This window comes from Kryptolebias marmoratus, linkage group LG17 (genome assembly GCF_001649575.2).
Source record: "Kryptolebias marmoratus isolate JLee-2015 linkage group LG17, ASM164957v2, whole genome shotgun sequence".
NCBI lineage: Eukaryota > Metazoa > Chordata > Actinopteri > Cyprinodontiformes > Rivulidae > Kryptolebias > Kryptolebias marmoratus.
In genome coordinates this window covers 8,525,195-8,541,915 of record NC_051446.1, presented here as the reverse complement: position 1 = coordinate 8,541,915, position 16,721 = coordinate 8,525,195, and the positions used below count along the sequence as shown (strand labels likewise).

Below are 16,721 nucleotides of genomic sequence, written 5' to 3'. Positions count from 1 at the left end.
TGCTTGCTGCATTGCATCTAAAGTTATAAAATAAGAAATCATGATCCGTTGTTGCTCAGAGTATATGTTGGAGATGACTCTCAGCTACTACCACACCAAATTTCAGCTCAATATATGTAAAAGTGATTCACTTGTTGACATTTTTCTCTTGGCTACAGTCAGTTAGCTTTGGCAGCCATCTTAAATTAGGTTGACTCCAAACATTACATTACTGGAGGTACATCCAGTGAGTACTTTCTAAGAATTTCAATCAAATCAGTCAATTGACGTATGAGATCTTTTGCTAACAGACAGAGTTGACTCCAATAGTTAATGGCAAAGTTTACAGCAAAGCTGTTGCATAATGTGTATTTTCTGTGGGTTTTTGTTGGGTACAATTCTCAGTTACTACCACACTTATATGTTAGTTAATGTATGTTAAACTGTCTGAGTTATAGCCAGTTTTGTGTTGGCTAAGGTTGATTACTTGTAGCGGCCATCTTGAATTGGGTCGACTCCAAAACTTAATCAGTTGCAGATGTACATCCAAAGATTACTTCCTGAGACTTTCAGAAAAATCAGTGCAGTGGTTCTTGAGATATTTTGCTAACAGTCAAACAGGGTTGACACCAACAGTTATTGCCAACGTTCACTTCAGTTCATTTTTTTTGTAGCACCAATTCACAACAAAAATCACCTCATGGCAGCATACAAGAAAATAAGTCAGTTCAAGTCTATTTTCAGTCAGTTCAACCCAGTTTTAAAATATAATTGCCCATTTTAATTTGACTTTGAATATTCAAAAATCACTGCCTATTCCTATTACAAAGATAAGCACATTGTGGTTATGGGATATATATAGTAATGCTGACTGTGAAATAAATCACAGTTTGATCCTCTGCAGGGTTTCAGGGGTACAGGTTTTGGATGCATGACTGCCTACATGCAAGGATGTGTACTCAGGCATAAAGTGACGACTGTTTTGTATGCAAAATGGCAACCACCAGGTAGCAAATGGGGGTACGGTTTGGCAGACGAGCAAATTGACCAGTATCCATTTGATCAATTATTTATCAATCAATTAAAAAAAAAGAAAAGATGAGCACCTAAAACAGTGAATCTTTACTCTAATGTTCCAGCTAGTTGGTGAGTCAAACGTACCTGGTTTATGTATTTCTACGCCCAGCACACTCACCCCACCCCATTCTCCCAGCTGGACACAGCTGGCAGCTCTGTCCTTATCAGTGACCAGACGGCTGTTTCAGTCTGAAATGGAAGATCTGGCAGAGATGAGTCTCTTTCTGTCTTCTGTCATCTTCATCTTCAAAGTCATTCTGAGGAAAGGAACCTCCTTAGCTTCTGTTCCTGGACTGACTGACCCCCTCCTTCTGATCCGGTCCCTTATGTGTAAATTCATTCAAACGCACATCTTCCTCGGAAAATTCCCCATCACAGCATGGAACCCCATCAGACAAAAGACAACAAACCACATGTTTGATGTTGTGTTTCTGATAATCCCAATCCAGCTTCAGAATCCTAAACACATTCTTTGAGTCTGCTGCCACAAATCTCGATCAAACTGCTGCTGAAAGCTTTAGAGCCGAGTCTTTGCGGTTTGATCTTTACTTTCAAAATCTTATGAGGAGAAGGGATAGAGTCACAGCTGTTTTGGTCAAATCCTAATATAACATTGTGCGTAACCTCATGTGATATTGCAAAACATCTGGCGAGATGTGTTACCACTTGGAGTACAGTATGTGTTGTTAATGACTCTCAGCTACTGCCACATCAAACTTCAGCTCAGTATCTGTAAATCTGACAGAGTTATAGCCATTTTTGTGCTGCTTAATGTTAATTAACTGTGAAGGCCATTTTGAAATGGATTGACTGCAAAAGACAATAACTGGAAAATTGGCTGAGTTATAGCCAGTTGTCTGTTTGTTAGAATTGTTTGACTGTAGCAGCTATCTTAAGCTGAAATAACTCTCAAAATTAATCAGTTGTAGCCACACATCCAATGACTGGTTTGTGAAAGTTTTATTAAAATGCATCCAATGGTTCATGAGATATCTTGCTGACAGACAAACAAATGCACACCCACTAACACCCTTATTGCCTTTTCACCTTTGGCAGTGGTGATAAAACACAGTCTTCTTTTAGGACCTATCAGACTTTGGAATTTTGAGCTTCCTTTACAAGTTAAATGAGCTTTTAACTTCACAGTTTGAGTTTTTTTTTATTTTTAAAGGAAACAGTTTCTTTGAACAAGCCTGAAACATGAGCTCAAAGCAGTGCTGTCATCTAGTGGACAGAAACCACAATTGCTTATTTCTCATCAACCTCAGCTGTACCAACATAAGAACTCCATAAAACCATCAGGGTTTAAAACATTTTATTAATAAGAAGTTTTACATGAATAGTGTAACTTAGCACTGATCGGTGCTGAAGAAATACTAATTTTTACAAACAATTCTCATCTCTCTGTTGTTGATTACTTAAAGACAAACCTCCCTCTGCTTGGAATGAATTAAGAGAAGCAATATCGAGAGAAAGAAACCAAATCCATAAATTATGTCATCATAATTATAGCTTTGAAAGGGCACAGCTTTAAAAGTCCCCTCTGATCTTTTCAGTATGAAAATTCAAAATATTCCCGCAATGAATGCTAATCTGTGCCAGCTGTGGTCTGAAAACAAAAATCTTAACCATTCCTAAAAGCATCCCCCTGATGAAAGTATATAACCGCACAATGTTTCCCTTCGCTCACATCTTTACAGAGCCTTTAAAGAAGATTCATCCTTTTTTTGCCTTTTTTACTGTTTTGTGTTCTTATCACTTGAAATTAAATCGTTTGGATTTCAAAACAAACAACAATAAAGACAATTTCAGGGTAATTTTGGACCTTTTTTTCCCTTTTACTGGTATTTAGTCAGCGAGTTTGGTTCAGTCAAACCTTAAAATCAGTCTGTTTAACTATAAGTATATCCATAAAAGTTTGTATGTATACTCATATCTTTTTAGAAATAATCAAAAGAAAGAATGATTTAAGTAGAAAATCTTTGAAGAAATTTTGATGAGTGTCAAAGTAGCTGAACAATCCAACAAACATTAAATATCTTTTATAAAGCCCAGTAGTATTTCTGCTAATTACTTTTGTAATAATCTAAGCAATGCGAGAGTATTTGGAACTACACAATAAAACATCCTGGTTTTTTTGGGATTTTAAAACCTAAATTCTGTAGAGGCCGTTAATCAATTCTCTTTAACTGTAAAGTTCTAATTATGAATCAATTGCTGAAATTGCACATGCCAAATTCCAGCTCAATATCTGTCAGAGTGGCTGAGTTAGAGCTAGTTTTGTTTCCTAAATTAATTTGGCTGTGACGGCCATCTTAAATTGGGTTGACTCCAAACGTTAATCAGTTGCGTAGGTACATCCAATGATTAGTTTTTGAAAGTTCCATTGAAATCTGTTCTGTGATTCATGAGCTATTTTGCTAATTGCACAGACAAACAAACAAACACACACACACACACACACACACTGAGACATGAGTAAAACATGGTTGCCCTCCCACCTTCAGTGGTGAGCCGTATGAATGGGTAAAAATACGTAAATCCAAAATGTGAGAAGTGAAGGAAGCAGAGCTGTAACTTTTCCTTTTTTCTTCACACATTGTTGGTTTTAACACAATGGTCTTTTTCCCCACAGTGGTTACAAGTTTGCCTCAAACTCAAACAAAAGCCTGACAGAGAACAATGGCTGTCATTCAGGATTCAAACAGACAGAAGGAAGTCCTGCTCCCGGGTCAGCTCCAGGTCTGCCGTGTCCCCTAAGCAACGGTCTGATTAATGCAAACACAGCGTTACTATGGAGGCCGAAACACAAATCAGTTCCTGCACTCACCGGGACTGACCCAGGACAGCAGAGCACCCTGAGGACATGGACGAGCCACTTGCTGCTGAGGACCAAAGGCTGGGTCTCATTGTGGACCTGGCGCTGAGAGCTCTGAAGCTGAAGCAGGACAGATGGCAGAGATGTGTGTCCAACGAGGACAGCGTGCAAGTGCTGCAGGACTTCCTGGACCGGTCAGATCAGAGGACTCTGGTGGTGTCTGTTGACTCGGCCGGACTACCGGAGCCTGCAGCCTCCTTCTCTGGTAGCTCCAAACACAAGTCAGTGTACTTTATAAAAAAAGACAAAGCTACGCTGAGTCCAGAGTCCATGAAGGACAGCCTGGTCTACGGAGACATGTCTCACGCTCCACTGGACCAGTTGTCTGCTCTGGTTCAGGAGGTAAGCAGCGTTAATGATTACATGTGACTCAACATGAGCAGATGTTGCCTCTGGGAGGGTTTATACTAGGATATGTTAGTTTTTCTGATAAATAGAATACTAAATTACATCTACTCTAATTTATTCTGTTTACACCACAGGAATAAAGGAACTGAATTCAGTCCACTTGAACTAAAAACATAAAAACATTGATTTCACCAAAGCAGGTACTTCTAAAGTAATCAAGAGAAGACAAAAAGATAAAATCTGTTTGATGTGATCATCAAAAATACCAACAGGATATAATCCGGCATGAGCAATTTAAGCTGATTATTTCTTTTTAATCAACAAACACTTAGAAACCACATGAAAATAACTAAAAGTCAGTTTGTATTAGTGGCCGCCACCAAAGGTTTAAAGCTTTTGAATGAAACTTTCCTAAAATAATCACTGGACAAACATGGAGAACTGATTAACATTTGGAGTCAACCCAGTTCAAGCTGGTTGCCGTAGATAACTGAACAAAAGTAGATACAGCTAAAAGTCAGTCAGTTTTATAAATAATGAGCTAAGATTTGGGGTGGTAGTACCTGAGAGTCATTAACAACACATACATTGAGTGCCAACAGATCTTGCAAGTGATTTTCAAGGTTTGACCCAAACAGCTACACTTTCTAATCAAAGGACGAGCTTATTCTAAAACTCTGGCATGAAAGGCAACGGGTGATATGTATTCTTCCAAGAAAATTAGAAGGCCTTTTGGCTGTTTGAGTTTTGGTGAAATGAAATGAGCTAAATGCAATTAAATGAAAATGCTAGAATGAATTATCCAGGCTATAAGAGAATCATTATGACTAAACAGTGTGCATGTGTTATTGTTTTCATTTTTATGTAATGTCAAACATAAATTACTCAAATTGAATAGATGAAAGGCAAATTTTTGCCCAGAATCAACACAGCCTATCATCCTGCCAAATACATGACTTAAAAAGTGTTGATATATATATATTGCATTTCCTTTTAAATCTGCATTAAACAGTCCTGATCCCTTGTATGATCCAAATGTATTAATTATTTTAGAGCCATAAGTAACTGGGTAACTTACTATCAGCTAAACTCGTTTTAACCCTAACCAACTGCTGCAAAAACACAGGCAAAATTATTATTGCCCTTTCACCTTCCATGGCAGCCCACAATGAAAAATATCAACAATTGTTCAAGCATAGAAACCTTCTTTTCATTAACTTTGCTGTAGGTGGTGGCCCCTCTGCTCTCCAACAGTAAGAACCATGCCACATGGCCGCAGGTTGTGTCCCAGGACATCAGGAACCACATCCACTCCCTGAAGACCAGTGTGTTTATTGTGTCAGGACGAGCCCGAGGCAAAACACTGCTTCCCCTCCCGGCAGGTTCCCAGAGAGTAGGCCGAGCTGCCCCGGAGACAGACAACAGGTAGCTGGGACGGACGGCATTGTGTCAACATATCGTTTGTCCTGATTTGTAAAATAATTTACCTGTGAAACGTCCCAGCAGGGTCGACAAGAACATCATCCACTCCTTGGAGTCCACAGTGATTGAGTGGAGCCATCAGATCCGCGTGGTCCTCAACAAAGACTCCTATGAGGCTGTGCTGACAGGAAAACATCCCACTCCTCAGACTGAGCTGCTCTTCTGGAAGAATAGGTCAGAACCTCTGTCGCTGCAGAACCAAAGCAGCTCTGACATCAACGTCAGAACTGGGGGAGAGCAACACGTCCCCGTAGGTTTCAAGTTAGATTGCCTTATGCTGGGGCTGCTGAATTACCAAGTTTCAGAACAGCTGTGCTGTGCTATCAAGTGAAAAATGGAATTTGTAGACCGGTGCTTTCTTTCTTTCTTTCCTTTTTGTTTGAAGAAATTTGCTTTTGAAGCAAAATTATTGCTAATTTAAACACAACTGCACCACACTGACAATCTCAAATGAGTTGCAACTAAGTGCTGAACAGCAAAAATGAAACTGTATAAAAAGAAAGGCCTAGCTTTCCTTAAAGGAATGCATATCACCCGCCAATCATCTTCATTTAAATTAAGATGATCTTAATTTAAGGAACAAAATTCTTGCCGTTTTTGTCAAATAATAAAATCCACAAAAATACAAGCACACATCACAAAACAAAGAGTGAATCTTAAATCTATTTGGATTATTATTTCATTGGACATTTTATTGTGACTTTCCTTGCAGATTTTCATACATTAGCATTACATCAGAAACACTGTTTAGTTTTTATACACTAAAGCATAGTCGTGCCATGTCATCTCAAGTTTCACCGATTGTGCCCAATCTCTACATGGAAGAGGCAGAAAAGAGAGATCTGAAATTCTACAAGGGAAGATCACCAAGCCAGTGGTTCAGATATGTGGATGGACCAGAGCAGATGCCAGGGACAACAAATTGCCGTTTTGGATCAGTTTGGTGCACATGGGGATGGAAGTCCGTCTATTGTTTTTCACAGACTTACACAGAGCACAGTCTTCTTTTTGCTTATCACCACCCATTGAAACACAAACCTATTATCAGAACTTTACATTTATCTCCACTAACACAAAAAAGGAAAAACATTAAGAAAAGTTATCCATATTTGTGGACATCCAAACTGGACAATTGTCAAATCAGCCAGCAAATCTGAAAACAAGCCACAGAACTAAGCAGAGAAGATATGAAGAAAAGTCACATGCCATATGTTGCTGGAGTATCTGAGAAACTTAAAAGGATTTTCTACAGTCAGAACATCCTGGTGTAGCTCAAACTGGTTTGCCTTAAAGATAAAACACCCAACCACACACTGCAATGGTTGTTGGTGAGGACCAGCAGGTAGAGAATGAGTAGAACCAGGGAGTTTATACCTACTGGGGGTGATTGGCAATTGGAAGTAGGTAAGTTGATTACAATCGGCTGACAGGTGTGTTTGAAACAAGGCATGACAGAGTAACTAAAGGAAACTCGGAACAGAAAAACACTGGCAAAAATTAACACTGAAACATGATGATAAACAAGGAACTAAATCTAAAATAGGGGAACACAAACTACACCAGGGGTGGCCAATCCTGGTCCTCGAGGGTCACTATCCTGCATGTTTTACTTGTTTCTCTGTTCCAACACACCTGATTTAAATCAATGGGTGATTAACAGGCTTCTGCAGAACAAGAAGAGGTAATTTAACCCCTCCCCCCCTTCCTCCCAATCACCACCACCACCATCACCACCAATGCCCCCAATACGCTCTTGGTATGAGTGAGAATTTAAAAGCATGCTCTGTGTATATAAAAAAAAAACCTGTTTAAGTGCGTGTACGAGAAACATGCTGCAAAGTGCTTTGCAGGATGTGGATGAGGTTATAAATGGAATGTAGGAACAATTATTTTAATGCCGAAAAATATATTGAGATCTAAGACCATTTGCTGGTTCTAGACAACATTTGCAATAGAATTCCTGCCATTTGAATAATGTTTCTGAAAAAGCACAAAAGTAGCAGAAATGCCTCATTTTAGAAAACATTATGCTGCAGTATTAACATAAATGACTAAAGGATGTGAAAAAGGAATCAAACCTTTTCTTTCTCATAAATCATAATTGCACTACTAAGATTACTGATTTTCTCCAAGGACAGCATAATGTAACTTATAAGTATATCAAAGCCATAATACAAGAAAATATTGTGTTTTTTATGCTCATAATGCCATGTTTTGGCACTTGTTAGTGTAAAAAGTTGGAATTCAAAATGCTTTGGATGAATTTCACACAAACTCTTAGTAATGAATTTACAAACAGTTGGTATAGTCTCATCCTGGGTTATAATATTTTTTCTAAAATGTGATTAAAACCCTTTTGTCTTGTATGTTTGTTTTTTTTGCCCCTCCCTCTCAGATCTGCAGATTTGGAGTCCATCCAGTCTCAGTTAAACTCCTCCAAAGTGAAAAACATGTCTGTGTTATTGGAGGCTGCAGAAAGCAGCTACTCTCCTGCTTTTCAGAGCATGCAACGGGATGTTGTTGCAGGTAAATGCAGAAAAGAAACTTGTTTCTCAAAAAAAAAAAACAACCTTAAAACTGAATTTGTGGTTAATCATCAACAGTTTGATTTCATATGTGCAGAGTCAGAATAATAAAGCAGATAAATCACTCATTTATTTATCATGTCTCTTTTTGACAGCTTTGGAGGAGGCTAAGGACATTTGGATGTACCTGACCCCCATGCAGCATCTGTTTGACGACATGGAGAACATGGAGTTTCCTGATGTCAAAGGTCAAATTAAACCATTAATGCACACTGTGTGCCTCGTGTGGGCCAACTCCAAACACTACAACACCCCAGCACGCCTCATTGTTCTGCTGCAGACAACATGCAACCTCCTCATACAACAGGTTGGCTGTGTGCTATTTTGCAAACAATTCGTGTTGAGTCTAACAGTTATTGCTAAAGTTTAAAGCAAAGATGATGCTGTATGTGTAGTGCTTGGAGGTTAGGTTGGGCATGACTCTACCAAATTCTTCCTCAGTATTTGTGAACTCGGCTGAGTAAAAGCAGTTTCTGTGTTTCTTAATGTCAGTTGGCTGTAAAAGTGATCTTTAATTAGGTTGACCCCAAACTTTAATCAGTTGTAGATATACAGTACATCCAATATTTGGTTTTGAGAGTTTCATTTAAATCCATCTATGAGATATTTTGCTAACTTGACATACAGAGTTGACTTGGGTAGTTAATAGTTTTATAAACAGATCTCGCACAATCTCATTTAAGGCCCTTTCACAAGACACCTAAGGCGATGTGCGATGTCTGAATGGACTGAGGCAGCAAGGGGGGTTAAAGCCAACCCACCCTTGTGTGCCTTTGTGTCATAAAGCGAGGTAGTAAACTATCAACCAAAACTATCAACACATAAAAGGGAAACTAGCTTTGTTTGTGGTTGGATTATGTGACCAAGTGATGACATGCACTTTCAGCAACCACCCAGCTGCAGGACTTAAAAGTCAAAACAAGACAAATTGCAGCAGTTGTGCATTTATTTGGAGTATTTTGTTGAACACAAACAGAATCACACTGAGCTCATCTCCCATGTTGTGAGAAATCTTGTCCAAGAGGCTTCCGTCACACAAATGAAGCATCGAACATTTTTTTGGTTCCACCCTGCTCCCTTCATTTCTGAACACTCCAGTCTGTGTGGGATGTAGGCAGATCCATCAGTGTTTTATGAATGGCAAGAGGCACCCTAAAAGACTGTCTGGTCTTTGCGCCCATTTTGTGAAATTGCTTTATGAAAGAGCCTTTAAAGGCCAACCAGTTTTTTAATTAATTCCCTTTTGTTTCCTGTGTCAATGTATACACTTTTGCTAGTTTAGATTGAAATCTAAATACATAATTGAAGTGACACCAGTCTTAAAACTAGATTTTGACTAAAAATTACAAAAAAAGATTCAATTTTAAGTGAGAAATACATAAAAACCCAATATAGATTGTTTTCCTTTTTTTTTAGTGATGGATAAAAGAAATATCACATAAAACCTGCAACAGCCTCATTTCTTGCTCTCTCTGCAGAAATCCCAGCAGTTAGATTTGTTTATTTTATCTGAGATCTATCATTCTTTTCAGCTGATAGAGCAGCAGGTTCACACGGTCTGCCTCCAGACGTGATGCACTCGATTTGTTTTAACTCTGAAAAGCTGTGCACTTTAAATGCCAGAGTCACTGGGAGACTGTAGTCAGAGGAGTTCTCAACTCTGTCTCACAGCTGACAGTTTAAAGGTCCACTGACTTCAAAGAAACAGAGGATTTCATGTAGAAAGCGGGAAATGTAAAAACCCTGAGATTTTAGTACATTCAAGTGGATAAAATCTGTAACCTTGCTTCTGGTGATCCATTTATTCCCATTTTACTTGTATTTAAACGGAAGCTCCACATGATCCTGCTTCCATGATTATATGAACATGGAGAAAACCACTGAGAGACTGATGTATTGTGATGCATTGTGGACTCAATTATGATGTTCTAAACGCACATTTTGACCACAGACTAACTCTAATCCCCTCTGATGTCCCTTTCTTACCTTATCTGCATCCTGTGACGCTCTGAATGATCTCTGTTTTCAGAGTCAGTCAAGTCTGATAGATTTAGGTTTTACTGTAGGTCTTTTTTTTACCATGACATACCTTTTTGATGTATAATAAATATAAAATAAAAAAATTGGTCTGAAAAATGTTCAAAGCCTTGTTGGACCTTTACAAACAATCCCCTAAGCTACTGGCACACTGTTTGGTATTTGACCGCCTATGTTGATGTGTTTTGAAATTCCTTTTATGTGGGTGAAAATGTGAAGAAATTAAAAAAAAAAATAGCATTCCTTAAAACAATTTATATTGCCCACCACCTTTCTTGCCAAAGTTTTAAATTATGATTTAATTATGAGCATCATGTTGTCTCAGCTGTTTTGCTTAAATCTTGAAAATCTGCATTCATAGCTGACACTGAGATCCCTTAGCACTCATAGTATATGTTGTGAACAATTCTTAGATACAACTACAATAAAAATTTTAAGTGAGGACTATTTATGCTTTATTAAGTATTATCAGTGTCACCCTTGTTCTTATAGTTCTTGGAGTCTAACCATGTTTACTCTTGCACATTAAGAAAACCATTTTACTTAATTAAGGTTTCCACAGACATGCTTTCAGTGAATGTGAAGCTGCTGGAGACTGAAGGATTTCTGATACAACATAGGATTTTTTTTCTGGGGCAACTTTGACTTGAGAGGTGCCTCAGGGGTCTATATTTGGACTTGTTTGCCCGCTTCTGGAAGGAAGGTGATAATGTTATTGCTGATGTCTCAGTAAGTGTATGTGAGTGTTTGTTTGTCTGTTGTGTTAGCATAATATCTCATGAATTCCTCAACAGATTATAAGTAATCATTGGATGCACATCTACTACTGAATAAATTTATGAGTCAACCCAATTCAAGATGGCCAGCACTGCTTATTGATCTAAGCAAACACAAAAATGGCTATAACTCAGTTAGTTTAACTAATATTTAACAACAATTTGGTGGGAAGGTAGTTGAAAGTCATTCCCAACACATATTACATGCACTACAAATTGCACAAAATCTTTGTGTGAAACTTTGGTAATGTTTACAGTCAATTTTATCTGTTAGCAAAGTATCTCATGAACCACTGAAATTTATACTTTGTGTAAAGCAGTTTGTGGCATTGGTTTTAAAATGTACTAAATAAATAAGTTCACTTACTGACCTGTTACTGTCCTCCTCCCACCAGGCCCGGGCTTATCTGGTTCCAGAGGAAGTTCTGAGAGGAGATATTTTAGAGAGTCTCCTCAAGGTCCAGTTAAGTCTGGAGGTCCTGGAGCTCTTCAGGAGCACTTACGAAGATCGTAAGGCCAATTTGAGACAGTATCAGAAAAACGGGACCTTGATTACGCCTTGGGATTTTTCTCCGCTCTTGGTTTTCTTTAGGTTTGATCAGTTTATCTGCAGAGTCAAAACTGTTAAGGTGAGTACAGGAGTACTATCAATGAATGGAAAGATGGCAACCTGGCTTGACAGTTGTCCTAAAAATGTCTGTTTTCTCCCTGAAGTAAATTTTGATTGCTCTCTGTTTGACCACAGGACATCCTGTCAACAGCGTTGGACCTGCTGAAACTCGAGAAACTGGAGATGGGAGGCGTTCGAGGCCGAGCCCTGAACCTGCAGGTCCAGCTTCTTCACCAAGAGTTCTCGGGCACTTACAAACACCTCACAGAGAAGCCTTATGACTGCTTGGACATCAGCAACATGGTATGAGATCCATAGTACACAAGTTTTGTTTTCTTGTTTCCTTGGAAAAACTGGGAGTGAGTTTCCGAAGCCAAGCTGAGGTCAGCTCATTTTTTACAGAGGTTTGATAAGATTTAAAAAGTTACAAGCTCTATGTGTTTTGTTTTTCCAGGAAACCTCTCAGCCTTGCAAACACCACAGCTGCTTGGTCACCTTTTTTTGCCAACAAACAGTTGTTTTATTTTGTGTCCGTGTGTTACAGTTTGTCTGGATAAGCAATTTACTTTGCTTGTAAGAAACAGTCCGAGTTCTCAGCAGAAACACTTTGAGTCAGTGAGATGTGAAAAGCAATATGGCAGGCTGGCTGTGGGTTAGCTTGCACTGCTGAGTGGTGTTTTCACCATCGGTTTTGATGAGCTGCTTGCCTTGCAGGAGTTTGAAGAAGATGTGAAGGAGTTTAAACTGAAGGTGGATGACGCAGAGCGGCGACTGGGAGCTGTGTTCTGTCAGGCTTTTGATGACGCCTCAGAACTGGAGCACACCTTCAAGGTCTGAGAACTCTTTCTCTCCTTCTCACATCAAAGACTAATTAAAGTGACACACACAGACAGGTATATGAACGTCTGTTTGACCTGTTTGCAGGTTGTGGATATGTTTGGCAGCCTATTGGAGCGCCCACTAGTCGCCGCAGACGCTCAGAGCAGATTCCCTTCTCTTTTGTCCATGTTTGACCAAGAACTGGACCACTGTAAAGTCCTGTTCAACAAACATATGGGAACTATAGATGAGCTGGGTGAGATCCATCAGGTCTTACATTATTTTCATTTATTGTGAAGTTATACATGGAAATATGGCCCCTCTGGTTTTGGTGAACTTTCCCGTTTGCGTCTGAGCAGGAATAGGGTTGTCCTTCCTGTCAGAAAAAAGGCTTAAGAGGAAGGAAATAGGTTTAAGCTCAGTGAACAGTGAGATTTAATACAAAGCCTTAAGGACACTATAAAAGATGTTCGAGGGATTGAACTTTGAGCGGTCTTAATTTTAAAACTTAATTAAAAAACAAGATCTTTGGATTTCTGCTGACTTTAAACACACACACACACACACACTGTCTACTCAAAAGTGCTGTCCTATCTCAAACTTTCAGACTGGTTTGTATAATTTCATTTATAATTTTTCTACTGTCCTGTTAGGACAACTCATCTTTACATATGCAACAATTAGTGTTCGGGGTTACCTGACCTGAACATGGGGCAAAGAGTAGGTTTGTGTGGGACAGTGTGGAAGGTAGTGCAAAATTTAGATGTTTATTTTTAAAAATTAACCTTTATTGGCTATAGGTTTAAAAATTAGGCTCTTAATATCCCAAACACTGACATTTTTCAGTTATCTAATTTATATACATTCCCAGTTCTCAACAGTGATTTTGGTTGTGTTGAATGTGTTTTATCTCCCTAATCAACTCTTAAAGGTAATGTATTTCAGCAGTGGATCTGATTAAATTGTGAAGAAGAGTAAGTACAGAACACAATTATTCAGCTAAAATAATACAAGTTATGATTTTCACTTTTTTCACATTTTAAAAGACAAAGACAGACAATCACAGAATGTTTTGCTCGCCTCTGTGTGTTTTTGTGTGTCTATCTAACACCATATTAGTTAATGAATCACTGGACTACTTTTTGGAACCACTCTAATTAAAGATGGCCATTACAGCCAGCTGACCTTAGAAAATGCAAAACTCACTATAATTCAATCAGTTTTACAGAAATTGTGCTAAATTTTGGTGTAGTTGTAGCTGAGAGTCATTAACAACCCATACTTCAAGTGCAACTCACTGCTCAAGGATTTTGCCTAAAATTTTAGCATTAACTGTTGGAATCTGCCCTGCTTTCCTGTTAGCAAAAAATGTCATGAAAAACCGGATGGATTTTATTGAAACTTGCAGAAAGTATTCCCTAATTAAACATCTGCAACTGATTAACATTTGAAGCTAATTCAATTCAAGATGGACACCACAGCTGATCTACATTAGCCAACACATTATTGGCTCTAACTCAGTCAATAATACAGATATTGAGCTAAAATTTGATGTGGTAGTAGCTGAGAGTCAGTCACAACACAAACTATTGATTGTGACATGTTGCAAAATCACATGAGGTTGGGTATAATGTTATTTTCAAGGTTTTACTAAAATAGCTACAACTGTGAGAGGGGTTGCGTTTCTTTAAGAAGTACTAATACTTTGAATTAGAATTAAAGTTTATTTGCTCATCAATAAAGAAACCAATTTCAGGTTGTTTTTATGTTTTTGTACTTGAGACAATCCAGCATGCAGTCCCTGCAACAACAGCTAGAAATAAGCTTATATACAATGATAGCAAAGATTTTTTCTATCAGATCCATGTACTGAACCAGAGCAGCATTTATTATTCACTTCACATCTTCAAATTCATTATCCTAATCCAAATCCAACTATTGTGCATCATTTAAAATCATGTGCAAACAAATAACACATGAAAACTAGTTAATGCAAATCAAAACCAGTCAGGAGGTGGCAAAGCAGAAATTCTGTGAAAATTGTTTCAGCACTTCAGCACCAAAACAGAACCAACATGGTATTAAAATTTAGCACAAATGTCATCCTATTTTTGAGGTTCTTCATGACTTCAAACTTTTTGCTTCAGTGTGCAGCTTCCAGTCAAACCTTCTTTCTCTGAGAATGAATCAAGAATTCCTCACAACTGTACTCAAAGCCACAATTAACTTGAATTTAGGGCTACTTGATTACAGAAAAAATAATATTCACAAATGTTTTGAAAAATAATGTATTCACAATAATTGAAAACAAATCTTGTTAAACTTTCACTTAAAATATATTTAGTTTAGTTGAAAGTAGGCTACTGTATAAAATAATAATGATGAATCAGCATGGTAGTACACTTCCAGTATGTTGTTGGGATTTCTGAAATCAATTTTTCCCCAATTGTTGCTTTTATTTTTCTAAATTTCATGTTTTTTAATGTAACAACTTTTTTCCCTAACTAAAACCTTGACTGACAAAATCTCTTTCATAAAATGGGAAAATATCCAAAGTTCAAGATTTTTGACAAATAACAAGAAAAAAACATCAACAGTGGTAGTGGTAGAGTGTCTGCCCTGAAACTGGGAGGTTCTGGGTTCAATCCCCAGCCGGGTCATACCAAAGAATGTAAAAATGGGACCCATTGCCACCCTGCTTGACACTCAGCATTAAGGGTTGGAATTGGTGGGTTAGATCACCAAATGATTCCTGACTGTGGCAATGCTGCTGCTCACTGCTCCCTCAGGGGATGGGTCAAATGTGGAGAACAAATTTCACACACTCAGGTGTGTGGCAATCAGTGATACTTTAACTTCAACTTCAGTTAAACACAACATTCAATGATTTAGTGCTTAAAAATAATATATATATATATATATATATATATATATATATATGAAGCCTTCCAGCCATTTCATCATTTAAAAATGTTTGTTTCTCATGAGAGTAAAGAAAAGGTTATTCTTAGAAAATATAAGTGCTTCACATATGAACTTAAAAATTACTCTAGATTTTTATAATAATTGCAGGAAATATGGTGTAAGGTGCTGCATAGTCTTTGTGTCTTTGTGTCCTGAGATGAAGATGATAATGATGTTGGTTCATTTAGGAGGCAAGAAAAGATAAAAGCAGAAAATGGCAGGATATCTATGCATTCATTTTCTTTACCTGCTTCTCCATTCTGGGTCTCAGGGAGCTGGTGCCTATCTCCAGCAGTCACTGTGAGAGAGGCAGGGGACACTTTGGACAGGTCGCAAATCCATCACAGGGACTCATAGAGACAAGCATCCATTCACTCACTCACACCTAGGGACAGTTTAGAGTTACCAATTAACCTAACATGCAAGTTTTTGGTCTGTGGGAGGAAACCAGAGTACACAGAGTAAACCCAAGTATTCAGGGGGAGAGCATGTAAACTCCACCCAGAAAAGCCCCAGGCTGGGAAGCAATACTGCAACCTTCTTGCTGGGAGGTGACAGCTTTAACCACTGCACAAAAATATTTTGTTGATTGTCTTGTTTTTGTAACCGTTTTGATTAAATATTTTAATACAAACTGCAAAATACTTGAATTTCACTTTTGATAAGCTGCACAAAGGGACGCTCCCTCTGATTTTCTCCTCTTTTTCATTGTTTTTAAAAGAGTCTGCCGAAACCTAATCAGTTTATTGTGATCAGGCATATGCAAAAGCAGCAGAGACAGTGATTGCTTGTGTTTCACAATGTACTCAGTTTCATTCATTGGCACTAAACTCAGTTTCACTTTTTTTTTTTTTCTTCACATCACTGACTCTACTGCAGGCCAGATTTTAGTAATAACTTCATGCAGCGTTGGCTTTTTAAAACCAAAATGTGAGACATCTGGTCACTCCTACCAAGAACATGAGCAGTTGCTGTAAAAACTATGATTGGCCTCTCAAGCAGGAACAAATAAATAAGGAATGGAAAGTCTTGTGGTTTATACAAGAAGCCAGGCACATGAAGACATGTGCTGAAAGTCTTCTGAGTAGTAACATAGTAGGAAGTCCAAACTTTGGTTCATGAAGCAAAATATATATGTATATATATATATATATATTTTTTTTTTA

The 16,721-nt window shown here is 38.1% G+C and overlaps 1 protein-coding gene across 1 annotated transcript in view; it reads left to right on the top strand.

Moving 5' to 3' along the window:
• Positions 1-3,922: 3,922 nt before the first annotated feature.
• The window catches only part of dnah9 (dynein, axonemal, heavy chain 9), a 13,302-nt gene continuing 503 nt past the window's right edge, over positions 3,923-16,721 (top strand). The window contains exons 1-9 of the mRNA XM_037980927.1: positions 3,923-4,276; positions 5,511-5,710; positions 5,786-5,938; positions 8,160-8,290; positions 8,445-8,656; positions 11,558-11,791; positions 11,908-12,075; positions 12,487-12,603; positions 12,697-12,847. Coding sequence (XP_037836855.1) covers positions 3,923-4,276; positions 5,511-5,710; positions 5,786-5,938; positions 8,160-8,290; positions 8,445-8,656; positions 11,558-11,791; positions 11,908-12,075; positions 12,487-12,603; positions 12,697-12,847 — 1,720 coding nt within the window. The remainder of the gene's footprint in view (positions 4,277-5,510; positions 5,711-5,785; positions 5,939-8,159; positions 8,291-8,444; positions 8,657-11,557; positions 11,792-11,907; positions 12,076-12,486; positions 12,604-12,696; positions 12,848-16,721) is intronic.